This window comes from Centropristis striata, chromosome 3, assembly GCF_030273125.1.
Source record: "Centropristis striata isolate RG_2023a ecotype Rhode Island chromosome 3, C.striata_1.0, whole genome shotgun sequence".
In the NCBI taxonomy this organism is placed as follows: Eukaryota; Metazoa; Chordata; class Actinopteri; order Perciformes; family Serranidae; genus Centropristis; species Centropristis striata.
In genome coordinates this window covers 16,590,955-16,616,607 of record NC_081519.1, presented here as the reverse complement: position 1 = coordinate 16,616,607, position 25,653 = coordinate 16,590,955, and the positions used below count along the sequence as shown (strand labels likewise).

Below are 25,653 nucleotides of genomic sequence, written 5' to 3'. Positions count from 1 at the left end.
TTATCCTGCATCGGAGCGGAAATACCGGCTAACGGCAAGCAATCTTACAGAGCGATTGGTGAGCCGGCCCCTTGCTGCGACTCCCCTTGGTCATACAGATGCCAGTCTGCCGGTGCCACCCTCGCCACAGCAGCGTGATGTGGCGGAGAGGAGGGAAGAGAAAGAGTGATGTAGGCATTGCAATAAAATGCAACCCCTTTCCTGTTTTGCTCATTCTCCATTCAGCTATCCATACTGATTTAGCCCCCCCCCCCCCCCCCCCCCCCAGAAGTTTTAGAGGTGATGGGCCCGGGAGGATAAGGTTCTATTGCTGTACTTTGTGAGGGGGAGAAGGCTACCCCGACAGCTGTTAGAGGGCTCACGTCTGTCAGCCACTTGTCTCCTCTACCAGACACCAAGGACACCTTATGAGCAAGAACGTGAATATATGTGGAGCACCGAGGAGAAGGGGTACAGTAAATCAGCTGTACTGGAAGTCAAGTGAAATCACAGACGGAGCTGAAGAAGACTTACGGACATAACATGCCAATCTGTACAGGCACAGCTCTGGCTCTGTAAAACCTCTTTTGACTATCGATCACTATCTGCTACATTTCTCAGCTTTGTTTTGACCTTCACTGCATCACTTCAGCTGCAGTTCTGCCTCTCCTAAATACACAATGAGCACATAAACCTCATTCTCTGTACGTACGACCAAAAACAAAAGACTTGAATGAGTTCCTATGAAGAATTCAGGGCACTTCTTATTGGTATTTCAGGTGAGTATGATCATAGGCTTGCTGCAACCGAACCATGGTGCAACACTCCCACCAAGTGGCCAAACGTTCACCTGCATCACCTCCCTGCGATAACTAAGCTGGTTGCATCCATCTCAGAGATCTCATTTGCCCTCCCTTTGGTCGAGTTACCATTTCTAATACATTGTACATCATGTTTTCCCCAAACCAATTCTCCAAAGGAACAGAATAAGGCAGCTAAATAGAAAGAAAGTGGCTATGACAAGTAATTACTGACGTAATTGGATGGGGGGCCTGGAGTTGAGGCGGCCTTTCCACTCCTGTCACTGCAGAGGGGAAGGCAGAATGAGCCAGAGATTATACCAAATAAATTAGGGACATTGTTTATTTGGGAGTAATTTGCGCGCCTAGGGGTGGGGAGAATGAGTGGATAGAAGATAAAGTGGGCAGCCTCCGAGGCCATTTCAGATCCCTGAAAAGAGCAGAAAATGGGGGAACAATGGTGATGAATCAGGGCATGATAAAATACGGCTGGGGCTTAAAAAGGATAATAGAGTCGTATCCTGTGTGGAGATGTAGAGGTAGTTTGTCATCGAGAGAACAAAAGAAAGAATGAAAGATTTAGGTATGTGTCCCTCATTGCAAGTCAGGCTTGTTACCTCACGTTTAGGGGAGGGCTGTAGGTGGAAGGCTGTCAGGATGACAGACTCCTGCTTCTTCACCTACTTTCTTTGCCCTTCATTCTCAACGCTTCCCTCTGGCTTGTAAACTTATCATAAACCCATTGGCAGTCTTCTGAATTCCTGCTACCATTCATCTTTATTTACAGGCTGTTGGATTCGTCAAGCAGCATTAATTAGGAGGCTGCCTGCCTGTGATTGGAGCCTTTCAGTTTTTTCTTGGCCTGTTATTGTTAATCCAAATGACAGAGCGTGTTTTCAATTTCAAGCACTGGCCGCCAAACAAGGTGAGAAGCCTGGCGCTCAATCATGGGCGAACCACAGTAAGGAATGGGAAATTAGCAGAGACTCACAGCACATTATGGGCATAGAAAGCGAATCAATCCGCAGATTGAGTCATTACATCCCTCCGTCCTCCCCTCCTTTGCTACATCCCTGTTTCACTGCTCATCATGACACAGTGGTCAGTCAATCAGGAACACAATTACCATTTGGCACCATAAAGAGACATCAGGTAAGAAAAAACATACAGGGTGCAACAACTGTTATGGGCCTCAAATATTTGGATTTATTTGTTGTTAAAATATGCCACCAAAGCAGACAATTTGCCAAAGAGACAAAATAACTGGTAACAGTTGGTAAATATGCGAAACAACTTTATCTCTCACAGATCTTTATCGATCATGACAATAGTCCTTCTCCACCAACATGGAATGGGTTTGGTTCCAGCTCTAATTTTCCAGCTCTTGAATTTTTTTAAGCATTTTGACCAAAAATAAATTGGTTTGGACTGAAATCAGAAAAGTTGGGCTGTTATATTCTATGCTGAATTCAAACAATGGAGAAGTCAAGTGAGAAATTGTCAGAAAAAAGCATGCAGTAGTCAAAAGTGTAAGAAACTAGCAAAAGAAAAGGTAAGCTGAAGGCCATCATATCGTAATTATTGGTTGGTTCCATGCTTGTTTTGGATAAAAACAAATCTCTGTACAAAAGCACAAATGCTCAAAAGGTAATCAATTCGATCCGCCATCTTGCTACTAGAATTGACTTCCATTGTGTCTTTCATTCCATCCATTGCTGCCACATCACATTCATCTTGACTGATGATTGATCTTAACAGTACCTAGCAATGTCAGACCTTCCATTTTCATTGATTTTCGATTTAAAATTGAAATTGAAATTTCAAGTATCGAAACTCAAAGGCAGAATAGGCAAAATCTGAAAATTTACCATATAGCCCAGCAGTTAAAGAGGAATCAGAACATGTAAATGAAAGCTGTCAGGTCGTAAAACCAATGGATTTTTACATATCAAGATTTGGAACTGTAACTTCAGTGCTAAAAAAAAGTTTAAATCAAAAAGTGAATTGAATTGTGACCTTGAATTATGGACCTTGAGAATCATGACACGCCTTCTTCCCACTCAATGTCATATCAAATATAATAGAGTAAACCCTGTGCAGAGGACACACGCCCAGTGCTAGAGACACATAGTACCAAGAAAGACTGAATTATGGGTCGACAAAGGAAGGAAGGAAGAGATGGAAGAAAAAAAGGTCACAAAGAAAAAGGGAAGAGATGAGGACACTGAGTGTCTCCAACTTTGAAACAACAGCCAATAAATCACAGAGCGTGGCGCTGCTCGAAGGCGATGCATGGATTATTTCTCAGTGCCAAGTTAAGTGGCTGCCAGTTTCTACCCCCAAAACTCCTCCCTCCTGCTCCCTCCTTCTCGCTGTCCCCCCATCTTGTCATGTCACACTGTATTTTCCAGTACATCCTACCACAGACGTGTGGTGGAGGTGGTGGCGGGGAGAGAGGGGGTTTATAGAAGCGAGAGAAACCCGCCGCCTGGCCTTGACAAATGAGCTTTCAGGGCAGACGTCGCGCGAATGGGAATGAAGATAAATCTGATCTAATGGCTGGATAACAGCCTGCTAGAGCCTGACAGACGCCATCAGCTTACACATTCTTTATGGGAGCGTCCCACCGCCGCACTCACACAAACACCGGGACGCTTCTGGCAGGGGAGATTTCTCTCATTGTCTTGACCGTTTCTAGTTCTTTCTTTGTACAACTTATGACTGTCCTCCTCTCTGTCCTCTCTGTCTATGTCTGTCCAGCTTCTGTTTACAACTTAAGCCAGGTGTCAAGTGAATTCGTATGGAAAAGGGTTTTAGTTATGACATTTGAAGGCCACCTATAAACAGCAGCAGTACATTTCCTGCTTTGTATCTGTATTCTCAAAAAATATATATTCGCACCACCTGTGTTTCTAAGTTCTTGAACTTTAAACTTATTTTAAAAAATGATGATCCCTGTAGGTTATATTTCACATATGGTGATTACTGTGATGAGGCTTGTTCTTACTGTATGTGTTTACCCATGCCTCCTATCCCCGGATGAACATCTGTTAAACCGAAGGCTCGTCTATAAAGGTAAAAATTGCTTAGATTTAATTGCGTATATGTGTCCTCTTTCCTTTCTTTCAGTTCCCATCTCACGCTATATGCAGTATAAATTCTGGGATTCAACTCCCTCTGGTATGATCATAATACACTTTGACTCAAGTCCACATCTAGTAAGTTTGTGCCAAATCGAGCAAATCACAGATAGAGGCAGGCTTGGGGATAGGATTAGCAAAGCAATACGACCCATAAAGCTTCTGTTGTGAATGTTGCTGAGTGGAAACAGTTGGTAAAACACAACTAAATGGACTCCTGGGGACAGGATCATGGGCTGATGAAGGGGTGGAACGGGGAAGTCGGAAAGGGACCAAATAATAAGTTGCTTCTTCTTCTTTTAAGTTTCTGTGTGTCAAAGTCTGCTCAAGCAAAATCTGTCAAAGCAAGAGAAAGAAGCAGGTGGAAGAGAAACACAATGACAACAAGTGAGCCTGTCTTTTACGAGCAGAAAAAAAAACATTTGATGCAGAGTGGAAGATAAAACATAAGAATAAAAATCTGTTTTGAGTTTGCATACATTCTGACGATGTGGTTTAAGTTTAACAATTCAGATTTGGACAGAGGGGACTCTCCGAAAAGTGCCCTAACCCTCTGAGTCCCACATAAAGACTGAACGCTGGGAACCTAAAGATTAATTTGAGATGCAGCTCAGCACTGTGTGTCCGTTTCTTCTGGTCATCAATCTGAAACAAAAACTGTGTTTTGTTTGGGCTCCTATTCAAATGCTGATGTTTAGAGTGTACAAAGGCTTAGAACATTATGATCAAAGTATATCAAGTCCATTCCCATGATCAATTTTCTCTCATAAGTTGTTGCAGCAATTTTTGGGTTGATAAGATTTGTTATACAGATTTGTGTATGGTCCCAAAACATGACAAGATTTTGGGGAGAACCACAGAAAAATCCATAGTGTGGATTTTTGGTATTTGCTATCAAAAACTTTTGACATTTTGGAGATTTCTGGAAACATTGCATTTTTTCCGCCAAGCATATTTCAGGGGCTGCTAGTGCCTCCCCCTCTAAAGCAGACACTGATGTGCGATTCATGTTCTATTCATAAAGCATGGCTCGAACGAGGGATTTTGCAAGGGATAGAAGCTACCTAGAAAAATGCAATCCTAAAACAAAATGATGCAAAATGCCCTGGTATGCATAAAAACATACAACGGAGGATTAAAAATGTATAAGGAGAATACAAAACTGGGACTGTCAATTATTTCATTTTTTTTGCAATGATTAACTCTTCAAACTGTCTATACTATCCAAAGTCAAAAGGTACAATGACATAAAACAGAAAAAGCAGAAAATCCTTCTGATTCTATTTATTTTCCATCAAGCGATTAATCAGCTAATTATTACAGCACTTAATATAACAAGTACCCACCTTGCCAAAACTCAGTGAAGCTTGTGTTAGAACCCCAGTGCAGAAACTTAATAAAACTGATTAGCAATGAGTGACATGGAATCATATGGCAGGGATTGCATCATAGCGAGGGCGTTTAGGCCTTGCATACTACTCAGGGCAGCACCAGGGTAGGCCTTTCATGGCTAAGCCTGAAGATTACTCTCTTTGAACAAGACGTATCCAGTTGCCAGAATGCAGTGGGATACCGCCCCTGCTCTGCTCAGCTCCACTTGGAGGATTTGTGCTTTTGATGTGCTCAAATCCAGAACAGCGGGGTAGGGGTTAAAGGCAGCCGCAACCTCAGCCTCACCTTTCACACTCATCTGGACTGTGCCATAGAGAAAAAGTCAAAAAGTGCACTCGCCGCTAATCGCTACACTCCTGCAGTATCTGCCACACTGATTGTGACAACCAGAGGATAAAAACAACTCTTATTGAATTTGTGCTAATATAAAGAGTTACATGTGTCCTCTTCTCAACACTGTGAGACACCAAAATACAGATTAACTCGAGCACAGTGAATACCCTCCCATGTGGAATAATCCCATTTCATAAACATGCAGAACTTGGCTAAATTACATCCATCCAAAAGCCATGAATACTAAAAAGCTAGTATTTGAAGAAAGCCACAGTAGTATAGCAGGGGGGCATTCCACTTTCCACACACCCACCGTCCCTCCTTCCCCCCGTCATGCCAATGTGAATACGCTTGGCCCCCATATGGCTCAGAATCTGTGGTTCACTGCGAGTGATTGGGACAGGATGGACTGAGGAAATTGCGCTGCTCCTCATTGGTTTCAAGCCTGATTTCCCCAGACTAAATTGGCAGAGTTTGGGGGCCTGAGCTGGGAAAGTAGATGAGTAAATAGGCGGTAATAAGATCTTATTTACCCAGCTAGTGAGGGAAATGCTGGGATAGTCCTGAGGAAGCCCCCTTAACTCACCCAGCTGGACCCCAGGGCCTACAGCCAAAACCACATACTCACTCTCCCCCCTCCCCTGCTGCCCTCTTGCATAGTTGTCTGTGAAAATTTTAAAGGCAATAACGTTACCAGACGGTGGTGTTCATCTGGGAATTACAGTGGTGGGAAAGAAACAAAAAGGGAAGTGGATGAGGAACAACAAGTGCGTAAGGCAGCCTCTAAGAACAGAACAGCTAAGAGTGACAAATAAGCATCACTTCAAAGTGTAATTGCTGAGTGAGAAAGGAGTAAAAAGGAGGCAAAAGTTTGTAGAATGAAGGACTTGAAGACTTACTATTTCTCCCAGGGAGGCGGCCAGCATGTGAGTGACAGGTGCCACGTGTGGTGCTGCTAGCGCTCCGCCAGCGCCGAGCAGGGACTTTGTGCATTCGTAGGTGACAAAGAAAGCAGCGGCTGAAACCAAGCAGAACCACAGCCATTTAAGGCCCATTAGTCAACCAGCATACAGCAATTAATATCCCTCACTACCACTGACAGGGGAGACGCTGCGGTATGAGTGTGTGTGTGTGTGTGTGTGTATGTATGTATGTGTGTCAGTCTGCAATGCGTGTACAACTGGGGTAAAAGCTAAAAAAAAGTCAAGTGTGTGTCATGCGGATAGATTTTGGTTATTTCTCAGGACATGTTCACATGAGATTAGGCGGTGCGGCGATAAGCTGCAGGGCTGTGCGGCGGTGTGGGAGTGGTACTTCAATGACCTATTTTCTGTGATGTTGTGTTGTTACCTTCAACCACCCTTTCTACCACACGTAGACTTTAAATTTCACAAATATTGTTTTCTGAGTTTTTTTATGATCTCGGCACTTTTAACCGCACTTGAAGGCAGCTTAATTTATTTCACATCAGACAACTATCCACAAAGTTTTTTAAACTTTCTTGTACTGAATGGTAGAAAGGTTGTTTTCCCCCCATCCTGTGGCAGAAAGATACAGGGATATTTAATTACTCTCTCAACGACCCACTGGTTATGTGATCATCCACCACAAAAGTTGAGTCTCTTCTAACTTTTTTTGACGCAGGTCGCTGTTTGTTTTTTTTCGCATCTCCTTCTGTGCCGACCACTGCTGCCTAAAGACACAACCCACACTTACAGTAAATTAATGGGATTACTGATGTTTTTGACGCACCATCAAATCTGGTCTGAACATGGCCTTATTCAGATTAAACAAAAATGTATCCTGCAAAATGCTGAATTAATTAGCAAACTGCAGCAAATAGATCAAAATCAACAAAACATGTCTCCAACATCTTCATCGGTCTCTCCATGATATGCATATGAACATGAACATGAGTAGAGCTCCTGCACAAGCATGAGACAGTTTATGAGAAAGTGTTTAAAATATAGTTGTGAGTATAGTTTTAGAGAATCTTTTTAGACTTTGATTAAACTGCCAGCCTGAATAAGAGTTGGTTGATGGATGTTTTTGATGTAGTTTTGCCGTTACACATTTACTTCAGTTCATCAACAATTTTCAGTTTTTCAATTCTGTTTACCTTGGAGGCACACGAGAGAATTGCTTTCTACACAAATTCAAGGTAGCACCGGGTGAACAATTGATAAAAAAAATGGTAATTTTGCAGGAGTAGTATTCCCTTAAAAAGTCAATAGACTTGTGCAACTTTTTGATTGGATAGTCAGTTAAATATCAAATACCATTGCTTTTATTTGCATCTTTTAGTACCCACACAAAAAAGTTTTTTTTTTTTAAATCTCTTTGGATTGGGGCTCTACTATAACTTCTTCCATTCAAAGCTCTATTTGGATGTGTAGTTGAGATGATTAGTATCTAGGTGTATACCTGGATAATAAGTTGGACTGGTCCCTAAACACAGACGTTCTCTACAAAAAGGGGCAGAGCCACCTCTTTTTCTTAAGGAAGCTCAGATCTCTGGACATCTGTAGTAAGATGCTGCAGATGTTTTATCAGTCTGTGGTGGTAGTGTGTTGTTTTATGCTGCAGTCTGCTGGGGAGGCAGCATCAGACACAGAGATGCAAGGCGTTTGGACAGACTGGTCTAAAGAGCTGGTTCTGTGGTTGGAGCCAGGTTGGACACACTGGAGGAGGTGGTGGAGAGATGCACTGTCAAGACGTTCGAGTCCATCTTGAAATACACGGATCATCCGCTACACAAAACCTTTATGGACCAAAAAAAACAGCAGTGGACAGCTCCTCTCTCTCCGTTGCAGGACGGAGAGATTCAAAAGATCCTTCGCTCCTACAGCCATCAGGCTGTCTCATTTTTCCAGAGATTTTACCAGACAAACTGAATTTCCCCTCGGGGATAAATAAAGTAATTTTGATTTTGATTGACTAAGTGCATTTGTAAACATAAAGATGAAAAAAAAAGTTTGTTCATGGATGCAATGCTGTGTAGAATGCGACACTTGAGTGTTGATCTGTTCCCCTACAGAGGGCTGATGAAGATATTTGTTTTGAGCAGTCTAGTCACGATGCAATCTTTGTTAGGCAGCTATATTCAAACCATTAAAGGAAGAGCCTCAGAGCATCAATCATTTTAAGGTTCCACCATATTAAGCAGACTCTCGTAAAATTATGTCCTCAGAAAATTCCATTTTAAAATCCAGGTTCTCATTATTCTTGTCATCACATTATAATAAGTAAACTTACTCAAAAGCTAGAAACAAGAGTCTGTTTGGAACTTTGCCATCATTCAAAATTACTTCATGAGGAGACAAGCTGAGGACTGGCCTGATACTACTACAATGCATAGCAAAGACACAGTACTTTGACTGTGAACTTCTGACCTGATCAATGCAACCCACAGCCACAATCTAACAAAAGTAAAAAAGAAAGGGGTTTTATCTAATTTTCTCTGTGCTGTGTCTTCAGGCAAGTGAAACAGTTAAAACACATATGGTTAGTTTGTCAATATCATGATCTATATATTGCAGTTCTCAGAAACCCACACTAAGAAGAATCTTCATTGTTTGGTATGAACATCAATAACATACAACAATGAACAATACATGTTCAATACCAGCTCTCACAGTGAGCTTCATACCGTTGGGGAAGGAGCCGACAGCAGCAGATGGGACTCCAGCGTAGATGCCCCTGAAGCCCCCTGCCTTGTAGAAGCCCTGCTGACTCTGCAGTCTTGTCTTAATGGTGTCCAGGGGGAAAAGGGTCAGATCCACACACATCCCCGCACAGCCCCCTGCCTGGAGAGACAATCACTTTGTGAGACATAATCTTGCATTTCACCCTCTATAACATAGAGGGTGAAATCCAGAGTGGATGACATAGATCTTAAACTTGACTTAATTGATAATTGCAGCCAATTGGGTGAGCATAGGGCTGGGCAATATGGACTAGAAGTCATATTCCAATTTATTTAGGCTGAATATCGATCACGATAGATATACCGATATTTTATCGATATATTTCATAAAGTGAGAGCAAATGTTCAGTCAAAGCCAAATATGACATGTCACAAGGAGTTTTATTGAAAATGTATTTAAGTTTAAGTGAACATAAATACTGTATAACAACAGGAGTACCTTTTTTTTTCTTAAAATCAAAGTTCCATAAAGTGCACATTTACATAAAAAAATCTTTAATAAAAATAGCCTTTGAAATAAAATAGGCCGATCTTTTTATATATGTGTACATATATAAATATGTGTGTGTGTGTGTATATATATATATATATATATATATATATATATATATATATATATATATATATATATATCTTAAGCTATGTTCACCAACTACTTGTTAACCTAAGTACAGTAGGTTAATCTGAGCTACTTTTGCTGAAATCAGCCATTTGTTGCTGCTGTAAGCAATGCTCATGATTGCAGTCAGGATGAACCAAAACAGTAAAGACACATGCCATATAACCAAAACCAAAAAATTACACACTTTATGTACAGAAAGCTAGTGAAGCTAATTGTATCTGCTTGATTTCAGAGGTTGGACCACATCATTGTTTTGTAAGTCCCAAGCAAGTCTAAGGTCTTTGCACTCAAATCCCAAATAATGCCCAGATCCTAAACTTTAAGTTTATGAGTCCTAAACAAGTCACATCACGCTCTCACCAAACATTGATATCCTTTTAACAACAGAGTAATGACATATTACAATTTCAAAACTCAGATGTTTTTGGAAATTTTGATGTGTGACTGAATTTAGTCATTAAAAAGTAGTGTTGATATTATGTTTATGTTTTGGGCTCAAGCCAATTCTTTGCAATTCTTTTTTGATTTTGTCAAGCATAAGTCATCAAATTTGTAACTCCAGTCCAAGTCATGTGACTCAAAAAAACAACCTCTGCATAATATACTGATGGGTACTTTCATCTATAATGCATCATAGTTTATAAACTGATCGTATGTTATGTAGGCCTTTTAAAACCTTTGTAGTAGCAAATGAAATAAATGTCAATAAAATAAACCAATATATAGTGGTGTAAGAACTAAAAAATTTTCTGCTGAAATGTAGTGGCGTAGAAGTAGTAAGTAATGATGACAGAGGAAGGCTGCTGAGGAGAGTTATGTGTTTTAACAGAAGTCAAAATGTTGAGTCAAACCCACCTCTGTCATCAACAGCCAATATAAAATAAATAACCAAGCAAAAACTCTACACGAAGGTCTATGAAGTAAATTACAATAATAGTACTCAAATACAAGTACCTTCAAATGTATTTGAGCACATTATTTGAAAATGTATGCATGTTTTTTTCATCACTGATATCAGTGCACACCACGATAACAACACACACTGTTGTGCTGTTACACAATAAGCAAATTTTTGCACTTCACACAAACAAATTTCTCCACCACTCATGTCTGTCTTGATTTTACAGAACTGTCACCTCTGGGGACTAAAGATTGTCTTTTGCTCCTCCCAAGGTTATTATAGTTAACGGAAACTAGAACTGAAAAAACATTTTCGTTATCTGAAATGAAAATAAAAACAAGATTTTTTTTTAAAAACTAACTGAAACTGTATTATGTGGTAACAAAACTAACTAGAACTATAGTGAAAATGTCCTTAGTTTTCTTCTTTGTCAACTTTTTTCATACGTGAACCTTTTTGGTTGATATGAAATCTATCAATTCAATTTCATCTATCTGGTTTTATGACTTAATAAACTTATTAGGGCTGAGATGGATAAGACATAGGAAATAAGGGCAGCATTTATTGTGACTTTTTTGAATTCACACCCAACAAATACCCCATTACAAAACAACTAAAACTAACACTAAAACTAATAAAAACTTGACTAAAACTTAGCATTTTCCAAAAATAAAAACGAAAAAGCAAACTCACTCTAAAACGAATTAAAACTAACTGAATTTGAAAACAAAATATCACAATGAAATTAAAACTAAAACTAATGAAAAATCCAAAACTATTTTAACCTCCTCATCATGTCTTAATTCAGTTAATTTTCAGTGAAGGGACACAAAAGATTCAGATATCCCAAACGCTTGAACAGGGAAAGTATCATTCATAGACACACGTATTCTGTAACCTGCTGTTTTTGCTTACCTGACGTCATTTCGGGTATTCATACTTTAGCCAAACAATAAAACACTGTTGGAGAAACATTGTGATTTTGGTACGTTTGTTAAAGGTAACGGTTGCTCCGCCCCCCGGCTCGTGCACACAGAGAGACGTTTCGTGCACGAGCTGGTTCTACCTAAAGTAAAGGTTTGCAGCTACATTTTTTGTACTTTTTTGTTTCTTAACTCCATTTTAATAACCCAAGCTACCTTCCATAATATGAGACGACTGTGTTATTTTATATTTTACGAGCCTTTGTAACATTCGTCGCTGAACTATGTTTTTTTGTGTATTTTTTTAATTCTCAATAATAATTTACAACATATATAGTATTTGCCAGGGGGTACAGAAAGAAAAACACACACAAAATCAACACAAACATCAATTCCAAAACAGAGATCCAAAATAAACACAGGGTAAGAAACTGAGACAAAACAAACAAACAAACAAGCAAACAAAAACATGATGTATGATTCACCAATCGATAAAGTATTTGTCCAAAATAAAGTCTCTTTTTTCAGAAAAGTCAGTTTTCGTCGCTGAACTAAGGAGACCTGTCCACAGGTAGGATTTCCACTGACATTACCCGGGACTGCAGTAGTTTACACAGGTCCTTTTGGTCAGTTTAGCTCCTAGCTTGTCTAATACTAGCTTATATATTTAGCAAACAGGTTAATCCTTTAGTGTCTTAAACGCAGAGCATGAACGAAATATATACACCACTAAAGCTCTTGTAATAAGCCGGTTTCTACTGCCAGTAACCGACAATATTTATTATTAATTGTAGTGAAACTAGAGTTTTGATGCTAGAAATATTAAAACGTCGCTTGACAATTTGTCCAAATTTGCCAACTTACCACCAGAGACGCGACGAACTCTTGTCTCTCCATGCTCCGCTATTAAAATCTTCTCTTGTCAGGTTTGCAGTCAGTAAATTTGCAACTGCTGTGCATGTTTGACACTCGACTGTTACCAAAACATGCCTGTCAAGGACGCTGCCATCTTGGCGGAATTACTTCCGTGTGACGTCATTACGCACATTCATCACGTGATTCCAACGCTATAAAGTGAGATCTGTCAAGACTAAATCCGGTTAAATCCTCAGCTTTACAGGCTTTAACTGTACCGAGACTGCAGGTAATTGTGCAGGCATCCAGAGGTTGTGTGTGGAAATTTCAAAGAAAAACATTAAACAAAGAAATTACAAAAAAAAAAAAAAGAAAAGTACTCAAATGAAGTCACCAGTAGTGTTTGTGAATTAAAGACAAATTCACCCACACTATACACCTTTTAATTTAGCCTACAACTAGACTTGTAAAATATATTTTTATATGGTGGAGTAAATTGTTAAGTAATAATGTCCTAAAACTGAAGCGATGCCACCAGTGTATAAGAAAAGGCAGAACTTCAGCAGTAGAAAATCAATGTGCCTTATAAATAAACTTGAATAAAGTAAACATGATTTACAAGTATCAGTACTGAAGATACAGGAAAATCAAAAACCTATATTAAAAAAACATACACAAACAACACAATTATAAAACATATAATAGTTTAAGATATATTTGTGTGTGTGTGTGTGTGTGTGTGTTTGTGTGCGTGTGTGTGTGTGAAACTTTAAATTTTATGGAAGAGAAAAAAAAGAAATGATCAGTTTGCATATTGCTTCCTGCATGAGACCCAATGCATTTTCATTGATATGAAAATACAGAATGTATAAAAGTCAAAAACTGTGCTTCTGTGACCTACCTTCACACACCCAAATCTGTAAGCTCTTATATTCTTGCGTCTCACCTCTCCCTCGTGATCCTGTTGAGTGAGTGTGCTCAGGTGAGTGTGTTCTTTTCCAGTGACACGCCGACTGGGTTATTTATGGGCTGCTGTCAGCCAGGCAGTGCCTCCTATTAGGGAAGAGCAGGCGAGGGGCCACCACCTCTTTATTCAGCCCGGACCCAATGATGTCTGGGCTGAGTGCGCCCAGTTTGACGCTCGGTGCCCGTCATCCATCTTGTTGAAGTTGGTCTCACAGGGATCCCATTGGATGTGAGCCCCAGCTGGATCTGGACCGGGCTGCTGTCTCTGCTGTCTTCATCTGTATTAGGTCTGAGGACGGCAGTAACATCTCTTATACTCGTGCTTTTATTGTCTTGATGCAGCACTTCATAAGGTAGACTTCAGAGTATATCACTTGGATTTCTTTGGTCCATTCTAGGCATGTTATTTCATCATGTTTTACTGCACTGAACATATGCAGTGGTTATTTACTGTGACAGCATCATTGTGCTGGTGCTTTTACTTTACAGCCCATCCCTAAGGGAGAATTTGTTCCTCAGTTCAGTCAATACAGCGCATTAATTCTATGCCATACCTGAAATTGATTTTTTTCCCCTTCTTTCTGTTGTTGTCGAGAAGTTTGCAGCGTCCAGAGTCCTGTCTGTTCCATCATGTAATGCCATTTATCACCCTGTCACAGCCTGTCCTTGGTTATTGGGATTTTTGTCATTTGAGCTCCAAATGCTCTTTCCCTGTAAGCCTCAATGGACTGTAAAGGTGGCATTAAAAATGTACAAATCATAGAAGTTTGTTAACAAGACTGGACCACCTAGGATCAGTTTTTCAATAAGCGTGTTACCTCTGAAAGATTTTGTGAAGCCTATAAGAAAATAGGTTAGCTGATTCTTTGCTTCGGAACACTTTATTGTATTTTTCTTCAGCAGTGAAAATCTTTTTACCATTTAAAGGGGGCATATTATGCTATTTTTTCCGGTTTCTACGAGATCATGTTTACATGCTCTAATATTAAAAAAACATCACCTGCCTTCTACGTATATGCTCGTAGAAGGCAGGTGCAATTTTAGCACCTATCCATTTAAGCCCCCCTCCTATAAAAAAGCCCAGTCTGCTCTGATTGGTCAGTGTTTCCGGTTCTTCCTTATCTGCGCTCTCAGCATCTCTGCACCATCACTGCAACAGCAGTATGACTGTAACAGCACTTTAATGGGTTGAGCAATATGACTTTACCATGCAACAGAAGAAATTTGTCCACTGGTAGAGATTAGGCAGTACCATTCCTACCACATTAACTATTCCCGTGTGATCTCACATGACTTTATAATTCTCACGCAGTCTTGTGCTCTCCTTGTGCTTCCAGTTATCATGATGTCACCCCATTTAAGTTGTAAATACAGAGTAGAAGGGCAACCTGTTTGCTACAGCTTAACCTGAAAACATAACAACACTTGAAATGATTGTTCTCAGGAACCTCAAAGGTTCTTTTTGTAAGTATTTTATTTACATTGTTTTGAGTCTTAAGGTTTTAAATGAACTTTTGTCTCATGTGAGGCAGCTGTTTGTAGTCTACGGAAATTTCAAAAGATGAAAATAATCATACAATAATTCTATTTGAAGCATAGTATGATTATTTTAAACAATTTCCTAACTGAGTTATTGATTGATTAATCATAATATATACTGTTACCATAATAAGTGTGTGTGTGTGTGTGTGTGTGTGTGTGTGTGTGTGTGTGTGGATTGAAGATTTTGACCATATTGACCACCCCACCTATCACAGCACTTTCTACCTATACATAGTTGTCACATCACATCCTTACAGAAGTTCTGGCAGCTTGTATTCAGTTCCTGAATATTGGCTGTGTGCATTTTCACAGTATTTATATAGCACATAGAACTGCTTTTTAATTAAATAAAGATGTGAAAATCTCACTTTCTTCCAATATGGGACCTTTAACACTTACAATGAGCTTATCAGCTTCATGCAAAGTACTCCTGAGTGACTTCAACAACTAACATGTCAGAAGTGAAGCTTACAGTTTGAGGACTAGAAGAACTTAACTGATCTGCAACTACATGGTCTATGACTTTTTGATGAAAGCCCTGCGAGCATTCGGTGAATTTATCCATAGAAGTTAATGTAAAAAGCCGGCTGGATGAGAGTCGGAGTGTTCAGTTACCCCTGTGTAAGGTCAATGAGAATCACCCGGAGTCTGGGCAGATTTGCAGGGAGCACCATTGATCTTGACCCACTCAGAGTATGATCTCAGAGATAAAAGGGAGGAGACGAGAGGGGAACTTATTCACTGTCAGCCACAAGTCAGCAAAGGGCAATTCTAGCCCGCAGGCTGTCTTTGAAAAACTGAAGGGCAAAAGCGCGGAGGATTAAGCCACGATGTGGGGAGGGAGAGAAATGTAAGCAGCCATAAGGGTTATTGTAATAACACAGAGCCAACATCTATTGGTTTCACTCTCTTTTAGAGGCATGTGTGTTAGTTGACAGCCAGAATGAACTCGGAGGGAAAAGGTTATGTGAATTGCACAGGTGAGAGTTCCAACTGAAGTTTTTAGACACCTTTTCGGCCTGTGTGAGTGTGTGTACACTACGTGTGTGTTGTTTTAGACAGGGCAGATTGCTTACATTTGAATTCTTTAAATGAATTTTCATTACCTCCATTTTAAAGGCTCCTTTGGACACTGTAGTGAACCAACAATTGCCTTTTTTGTGTGTATATTTTGAGAAAGCACCATCTGTAATGGTCATTATTCGTGAGCTGAGAGGAACACACATCTTGAGTCTGACACGGTGACGTTATTCATGAGACAGTGTGTTCGAGCAGCGCGGTAAACTTCAGCCGTAACATAACTCCTGCTCATTAGCCGGCCTAACATTTGCATCATTAGGACACCGCAACAGCAGGGGTAGGAGGAAATGCGACTAAGCGCCTTTCATATAACTCTTTGTTTTTACTCCCAGGATGATAGGCTACATGAGTCTGTGACAGGGAGGAAGAGAGCAGGACGGGAAGGGAGGGTGGGAGTGATGCTCCAAAAACGAAGAGAGGAGGGAGGTGACAGGAGGAGAGGAAGGAGGGAGGTGGGATAAAGGGAGTAAAGGAGAAGAGAAAGGTTAGAGAGAAAGAGGAGAATAAAAGAACATTCATTATAAATTCACTGAATCGACAAGCTGTCAGGCCGCGCTGCCGTCCATGTAGCGTATAAGCCTCTGCTGCACTATTGACTCCAACGTCACCCAAAACTTCTCTCTCCTTTTCTCACCTTTGGCTGCATCCGTATCACCTGTTTCTGTTCCACGCTATCTGCTCTCTGGATTGACCCTCGAGATCCTCGCAAAGCCTTGTCATCATCCCTTCTTCCTCTTCTTCTTTTTTTTCCCCCTTTGCCCCTTCATCCCTGCTGGGCCACCAGTGAAATATGAGCTGCCTGTAGCATATTGATCCCATGCCTAGCTGCTGCCTAAAGATAGATAGATCACAGACAAGGCAAAGCACTCCTGATGCCTCCTCCTCTTCTGCAGCAGCAGAAGTGCCAATGGCTTCACTGGTCCATATTGATTGCAGTGATCAATTTCACCACGGTGCACGCTGATGGATTCTGTGGCCCCTGTTGTCGTCTTCGTCGTCGTCTCAGTGAGAGCAGGGGAGCTGAGCAAAGGGCTGTCACATAAGTTAAACTGTGATGCCATTTGACTGGTCAGGACGTGTGTAATCACCCCTGTATTACAGCTGTCCAGTGGCAGTGGCCACAATAGAGGCATCAGCTGTCAGGACCTCTTTCACACACTGAAGTTAAAGCGTTCCATATTACTGTGTACGTCAGAGGTCAAATAATGATTTTGACACAAAAATTGGTGACATACTAGTATTTAATTGCCTGTATTATAACGTTGAAATTAGCATAATTCAAACTATACAACTCTACTGCTCCCCCTGTTTCATTACCCTGATAACTGTTTACAACAGGAGTATCATAGGCTAACACATCCAACCACCACCAACCTCTCAAGTCTCAATTACAGAGCAATCACACATGTTAAATTGGGCTGATTTAATGAAAGCTGAGACTTTTGTGGATTGAATGAGCCCAATTGTTTTCAAGTGTGATGATGTTAGTCCCTATTGCCATTTTATTGTAGTGAGATTATTTTTTATGAGCTCTGGGATAATCACAGCCTCATAAAACAACCACAAACTAGAGATCTAGAGCATTCACAGCATGTATGGCTGTTCTTGGTATATTATAACAAAAAAGCTATTCACATGTATAACTTTCTCAGATGCAGGTGCCTCAGAGAGTGAACATGTCTTCATGAAAAGAAAGATCCCGTACACTGCTCTTATTCAGCATCACAATTTATTAATCACTGTGCACACATAATGGCAGGAGCATTATATATTTCGAACATGAAGTATGTATTGTTTGTTACACTCTTGACAAAGGTCCAGAGTTACCGAAACATGAGTGATTAATAAATTAAGATCCTCAGCAAGAGCAGTGTCTTTTCTATAAGACATATCATAGGTATATTAACAATAATGGGGTTTCATAGCAGTCTCCAGAACAGAACTGCTCACCATCCGATTGCAGAAAAAAAATGCAAAATTTGCAGAAATCTCCAAAATGTCAAAGGTTTTTGATACCAAATCACAGCATGGGTTTTCCTACAGTGTTCCTCAAGGTCTTCTTTGTAATTCACCATATTGCTATTGTGGATGCCTTTATGCAGAACAGCTATCTTGTTAATGTGTATCATTATTTAGCCTCAAAAATCCTCTTAGTTTGAAAATGTGTCTGAGAGCAAGTGCAATCTGTGACAGAATAAAACCCAATATGTTGATTCCTCTATGAAGAAATGTGCTGACTGGTGTAAAAGTAGGAAAAATGAAGAGCCAGTCTCCTCACAGAAAGCAACTTACACAAAATTATCTCAGAGGAGATACAGTATCTATTCATCACAACTAGTGTGGCTGACTTCCTCCCTCCGCTGGTATTAACTGACTGGCCTTTTGCTGCTTTGGTTCCTAGTCACAGATGGCACTTGCATTTGTCATGGCCTAAGTGCTGAGGAGGAGAAGGTGAGCGCACCAAAACAACAATACTTCACAAAGAGCTGCAGAATGAATCATGGGAACTTTGTCTGCAGCATCCTGTATCCTTTGATAAATCACTTCACTAAGTTTCACTTCTTTATTATTCACCATATAGCTGCTTTTTGCATTTTCTATTGCATTTCTTTTCTTCCCTATGGATTATACATATTGAATAGCTGATGGTCTTGTCAGGATGGATGGGGAAATGTTCTCATGCATGACTGATAAAACAACATAATTTAAAGTTTTAAAAAAAGTGCTTGAACACTAAATCTAAATTTCCTTTGACTTTTTACTCTTCGTTGTATAGCATGATATGCCCCTTTTCCATTAGAACACATTTTTGTGTGATGTGAGTCACACACACCTCGTTGGCTTCACTAATGCCACTCTGTCTTTGTGTCTGCAGTGACAGATATTCCTGCCAAGCCTGATTGCCGTCCAGTGGCTGATGCCTCAGTGCTGCTTTAACGCTCCACATAACCTTGTTGAACACTGTACAGCTTTCTCATGCATGACTTTGTCTGTTTTAAGACTTTCTTTCTCATACACGCACTTGAAATTGACATTGGCACACACCATCTTTCCTGTTTTTACCCAGTGTAACTCTATGATGTTCTGGAAAGTAAAGAATTTACTGTGTAAAAACCATAAAACCATAAATCCATAACGTTCCGAATCTTTTTCTGACAAAAACTAATTCAAAGGTAACCACTGGGACTGAATAGTGAGGCCAATGTTGAAGTGTCTTAAACCTGCATTCTTTCTAATGGCCAGAAGGGGGTGACTCCACTGGTTGCAAGAAGAAGTCAGATTGTATAGAACTCTATGAGGAAATGGCGCTGCTTCTCACTTGATTTATTACCTCAGTAAAGATTTTCTTGATTAATTTAAAGTCTCAGTTTTTAGTTTCAAGTCTTCTTCAATATGGCATGATGTATATTTTGTAAATTATGGTCCTATTTAGAGTAAAATAGATGATGAAACAGGGTATGCTTTAGAGTGGAGCTCCCATGGAAGGCAGCCTTTCTATCAGGATAGCGGAACAGCAATATGTATGCATACCACTGTGTACATTTAAATAGTCGTAAACTTGTTTTTGGGTGTTGTTCCATGTGTCATGCGATTTCAGTTCATTAAAGTTAATTTTAACATGTTGGTCGCCCAAGAATGTCTCCTTCTGCATTCTGTTGTTCTAAATTACACTACAGAGTCAGCTGTTCATTTCTTGTAATAAGGACGTTTTTAAGCTTATTTTTCGCTAGCCAAAATTTGCATCCAAGTTATATCACAGTGAATTGAATAATGGAAGAACCTTGCTAACCAAGCTAGCTAGTAAGCACTAGTGTTTTGTAGTTAATTAGCATTTTCTGTGCTAACAGTACCTAGCCCGTCAGGCTGGTAACCTGTGTAACCTCCCGAGCTCCACCCTCTCATCCAAATATGGTCACTACTTGTTCCAAAACAATAAAATGCTGACGGCCAAAATGCCGAACTTAAGGTTTCAAAATTTTAATCCACAAAGCACTGGGTGCCATCACAGTGGCTATCTCCACTTGTTATATACAACCTATGAGCATAATTGAAACTATTTAATTCTACTGCCACTCCTGTTTCATTACCATGTAAAACTGTTTAAAACAGAAGCATCATGGGCTAACACATACACCACCACCAATTTCTCAATCAGATCTCAAATACAGAGCCATTACACACACATTACACACAGCATAGCACAAAACACTGGTCAACATCTCAGTCCATGTTTTCATGCAACAACCACCCACATCCAGATAAAGGACACTAAAATGGAAAAAAGGAACATTTGGTAAGAGTTTTATCCCCCTGCTTACCTTTCAATGATTTAATGCATCCTGAATAAAAACTCTATAGTCTTGATGATCCTCAAAATATTTTTTTCCTTTGACCACACACCCCAGGTACACAAATTGTAATTTCTACTATTACACCTCAGAGTGCAGCTCTGTCAATATCCACCTGTGTCATGTGGGTCTCAGAGCTCACAGTTGATGTGTGGCCTGCCAATTGCCTGCACTGTGCTAAAGGCCTCTGCAGCACAGGGACCAGATGTGAACAAGTAGATTTCATCTTCGCTGGCAGTCATTCCCTTCAGGCAGCTGCAGATGGATCAATAACACCGCCCCCCCTCCCCTGTCTCACGGAGAATCAGAAGTCTTGAAGTGGCTCTTGTGGCAAAAGCATGTACAGGTCTATTGGGTTTGTATGGATCGATTCAGGACATGTACATCAAATGAGAGAGGAGGACGGGGTAGTGTGTGTGTGTGTGTGTGTGTGTGTGTGTGTGTGTGTGTGTGTGTGTGTTCTAACTCCATGGGGGCATCTCTGTCACCTCCTCTGTAGGTCAATGAAGATGGAGGAGCTATACTACAATAAAATATGCACAAACATGCTTGGCAATCCAGTCCTATCTGTTCTGTCTGTGGAGCCTAATAGAAATATGGATCTGTTCTCATATGCTCCCTGTCACTATGACATTTGATTCATCCCTTCATGAGCTGATACACTGGCCCCAATCTGGCATCAGTGTGACACACTGACACTTTGTGTTACTTATATTCACAGGAGAACTCTGAGCAAATTCTTACCGTGAATGTGAAAAAATGTTTGTCACGCAGCTGAAAACTTATAAAGGAGATCTATTATCTGAACACAACAGGAGAGAGGGCACTGTAAACATTAGTATGGCCCTCTTCTCGCCACATTCACCTTCACAATGGAGCGAGCAATGAGGGTCTGGAAATTAGAGCATCATCCAAACTGTGATAGTGATCAACTCCGCACCCTGTCGCAGAACATGATTATGATTCAGCAACATAAATGTTACATCAGATTGTCCTCTGCTTGCAAATGATGACCTTTCAAACAGCAAAGAGTGAGCACTGAGGGAGAAGCTAACCTTTAGAGTTGAATAACATCTGGACAGTTTGGGCTGCTTTACTGTGGTGTCAGAGTGCCACCTAGTGGTCAAATGTTAAACTGAAATTGTGCTTTGTATGGCATGTGGATAATATTTGATGTGGCTATAGAGTGGAATCATCTGCAGGTATTATATTCTCAAATAGACATTCCTTCTCACATTTTTGGTAAATAAGTGTATGATATGAAGGCAAAAATGATTGCACAGCAAAAATTCACCAACTACAATAAAACGTGTGTAATTTGATTGAACCACTTATGCACAAAATATTAAGTAGCTTCATTAACCCTGCATTCATAATTCATATTCTTCCAATTTATCAGTTGTCAAGCATTACATATTGTTCCTTTCCATCTTCAACACATGGGAACGCTCCCATCAAGCCACCGGTAGGAAGAAAGTCTTTTGGGACCAATGTACTTGATTGTGTGATAATAACCCATTAACATGCTAATTTAGCAATTCATCTATGCCATAATTGCCTCCATCAATATAAACTGAGGCCGTGCAGCCTTCATCTGTAGGACATAATTTGGGATTTTTTTTGCTTTTTTGTGATTTATAATGGGTCGCTAGCAAAATAGCACAATGTTAAGTTTAAGATTACCTTATTAGTCCCACAATGGGGAAATTCAACCTCTGCATTTAACCCATCCTTTTACACACCAGTGAACACACCAAGCTTAGGAGCAGTGGGCAGCACATTTTCTGCATGCCTGGGGGGCAGTTTGGGGGAGTTAGGAGCCTTGCTCAAGGGCACGTCAGTCCTGGGATTCAAACCTACAAGCCTGGTTGTAGGTGACTGTGTTTGTTTTCTGAATAAGAGAGTAAATCTAGGTTTCCTTCATCAGTAATCACTGGTGAGTGCTTGTGTTTCTCATGACCTCTTCACTGTTTTATGCTTCTCATACTTTTTGTTCTAGTTCTCTTATAACCTGATGTTGTTAAACATGTTGGTGGATCTTTCATGACAGATACAATGTGTAAGATGAAGCAAAGCAGTCAAAAAATGACCTGATAAATAGAGTCTCAAAAGGTAACATTTAGGCACTATGTTAAAGATGTCTAGAAATTGTGTTGAAGAAATATCTACCAAATTGCTTGGTGAGCATACTGAAGGTAGTGTTACAGCCCCTGGAGGCACAGTAAACCCAAAGATGGTTGAAGCTCTTTGCAAGTGACCTTTATCCACATCCCAACCACATGCTCCCAACAGAAAAAAAATGTTTGGGGGCTATTTTTCTGTGAGTTTCTTACTGTTTATTTATTTTTTAAAAAGGCAAGCAAACACAGGAACAAAGAAATCCTGGCTCCTGATGTCTCTCTTGCACCGGTAAAAAACCATAGGCCCACCCAGGTGCATGCTGGTTCTCTGCCTGCCTACCTACCTGTATGACCTCAGGGGCCCACAGAGTTTCCCCAATTTCCATAAAGAAATTAAACACTTATAGTGCAAAAAATTAAATACACTAAACAATAATAATAATTAAACTAAACAATTAGCTAGCAAAAGAAAATATTATCAAACAATAGTACTCATTATTAATAAACTAAATACACTCCCACAGGAGCAAAGAAAAGAAGTGATTTAAAAAGAAGAAAAACAAGAGTGAACATTGGCGTGGCTTTCCACTGCTGGAGTCAGCTTTTGGCAAGTGAAAAGATGAGGTTTGATGCTAAACTCACAACAATTTCCTTTAACTTACTAAGTAATATTCAACGTTGGCTAATTAGGGAAACTTACCATTAGTGGAACTAATGACAACACAAACCAAACCAAAAACGTTCCAAATGGTGTTGATAAATGGTTATAATGTGGCTATTCTCTTGCTACTATGGTCTTACTAAAACTGGGCTAGGCAAGCTTTAACATAAACTTAAAAAAATATATATATATGTATATATATATATATATAGATGACTGTAAATACACGGTTGCCCATAAAGTTGGAATCATTTTGTTTTCAGACACAATCCTCTGTTAATTCTGGTTTCATTTTTTTTTTTTTTTTAAATTCCAACTTTATGGTTGACTGAGTATAAATTGTATTGACCCAGTGGACAAGTTCCCCATCGAGTAACCACTTGGTATTACTGTAATGAGATGAGGTGAGATTAAAAATTTGGAAAGTTTTGGAAAGTTATACATTTTTGAGGACATTGCAAGGTTTATTAGACTAGCTGCCCCCTGTGAATTTGGAGCATGTCGGTGGGTATTACACATTGCACCTTTAATAGCCAACACATCCTGGGGCAGAACTGGCAAGTCAGTCGGTGACCCCTATCAGTCTGGCTTTTCTCTACCACCTTGTTTTCCTGTTTACCTGACCTCTCCAGCTCAAGTTACAGCATGTATGCTTATAATAATCAATGATCATGATGGCTTTTTCTATAACCTTTGACCTCCAGATCATTTACTTCAATATACTCTATATATCACCTCTTTCAAAATGTTACATCAACATTCAGTCAGTTCCTGAACAGAACAAATCTCTTTATATAGTAACCCACTGTTGAATACGGCTTCCTGTCTCCTGGTCAAGTCAGTAAGTCAAAGAAAACATTTTGGATCCACTGGTGTCTTATCTACTGTACAGTGCCATTTTACATTCATTTGATTTATATGAGATCAAGAGCAATCAGCTCAAGTAAAAAAAAGCGGTTTAATATAAATATAGACTTTGGAAAGCTTCCTCTGAGTGTAGTATTAAACATATATGTTCAAATGTGATATATGAACAAATGTTCCATAACAAAAGTGCAGGCTGACATTGAGTGGTTCCTGAAGGAGTTTATATTGATGGTTAATTTTATATGGGCCCGACCACAACTAACACACTACAATCCTATAATCCACAAAAAAAAAAGGAATAGAGAGAGAAAAATACAGACTTGTGTGTCAGAACTTTTTTTATTCTCTCATTTATCGTCACATGACCCCTCAGATTTATCTTGAGAGCCTTTGGAGGGGCCTGACCCCAAGGTTGGGAAGCACTGAACTTAATTACCCAACTCTACATAAAGCATATAAAACTACCACCTTGAGCAGTGAAATGCAACATACACATGGTACATCAGTCATATACACTTCATTAATATCACTCACCATGTAATATCTCTCACACAGGTCATTTTTTACTGCAGAATCAATGCTTTTACTTTTAATAATTTAGTACAATTTGATACGTACACTTCTGTACTGAAGTAAGATTTTAAATGCAGGACTTTAACTTGTAATTGAGTATTTGGTAAAATAAAAAAAAAAGTCATATCTCTTAATGATTATCAAATGTTTTGTAAACCATCTATAAACATTATTAATATTTATATATGCTTTCATGTATTAATTAACCATAAAACAAGGTCATAATCATCAGTTGCAACTTTATTCAATTCATGTTTTAGACAGTTTACAAATCATCTGGCAAATATTGACCAAAAAATACAAATATATATAAACGGTCGCCCATAAAGGTGGAATGATTTTGTTTTCAGACAATGTTAATTATATATATATATATATATATATATATATACATATATATATAATTAACATTGTATATATATGTATATATTTATTTATTTATTTATTTATTTTGAATGTATGCAACTATACACTTTCTAAAATAACATCATAGTAATAAAAATCAATACAATTGTACTTCTAATATTTAGTAAACATTTTAATCATAATTTAATACTGTTCATTAACAATATTTAAAAACTATTAACTAACTAATAATATTTATTAATGATGGTTATTATGAACGAATACTAGTATTAATGTGGTATTGGTAGTCTTACTATATTCAATTATCTGAACACATCTCCACCACTGCACCCTACCAACCTGCTAAACACAAACATACCATGGATCTGTTTTTTAAATTCCCATTATTGATGCCCACAAAATGAAACCATGACGTCGGGTCAAGACTCAGTTTGCAGCACTGTACATGTAATTACATGCCACTAGTATTATTAACTCA

General features: G+C 39.4%; 1 protein-coding gene across 2 annotated transcripts in view; it reads right to left on the bottom strand.

The window, feature by feature from the left end:
* slc25a26 (solute carrier family 25 member 26) overlaps window positions 1-12,799 on the bottom strand; it is a 71,274-nt gene extending 58,475 nt beyond the window's left edge. For both annotated transcript variants that reach the window (XM_059328602.1, XM_059328601.1), the window contains exons 1-3: window positions 12,661-12,799; window positions 9,294-9,450; window positions 6,544-6,662 (exon numbers count right to left, since the gene is read on the bottom strand). In XM_059328602.1, the coding sequence (XP_059184585.1) occupies window positions 6,544-6,662; window positions 9,294-9,450; window positions 12,661-12,693 (309 nt within the window). In that variant the 5' untranslated portion in view covers window positions 12,694-12,799. The remainder of the gene's footprint in view (window positions 1-6,543; window positions 6,663-9,293; window positions 9,451-12,660) is intronic.
* Between the last annotated feature and the right edge of the window lie 12,854 nt (window positions 12,800-25,653).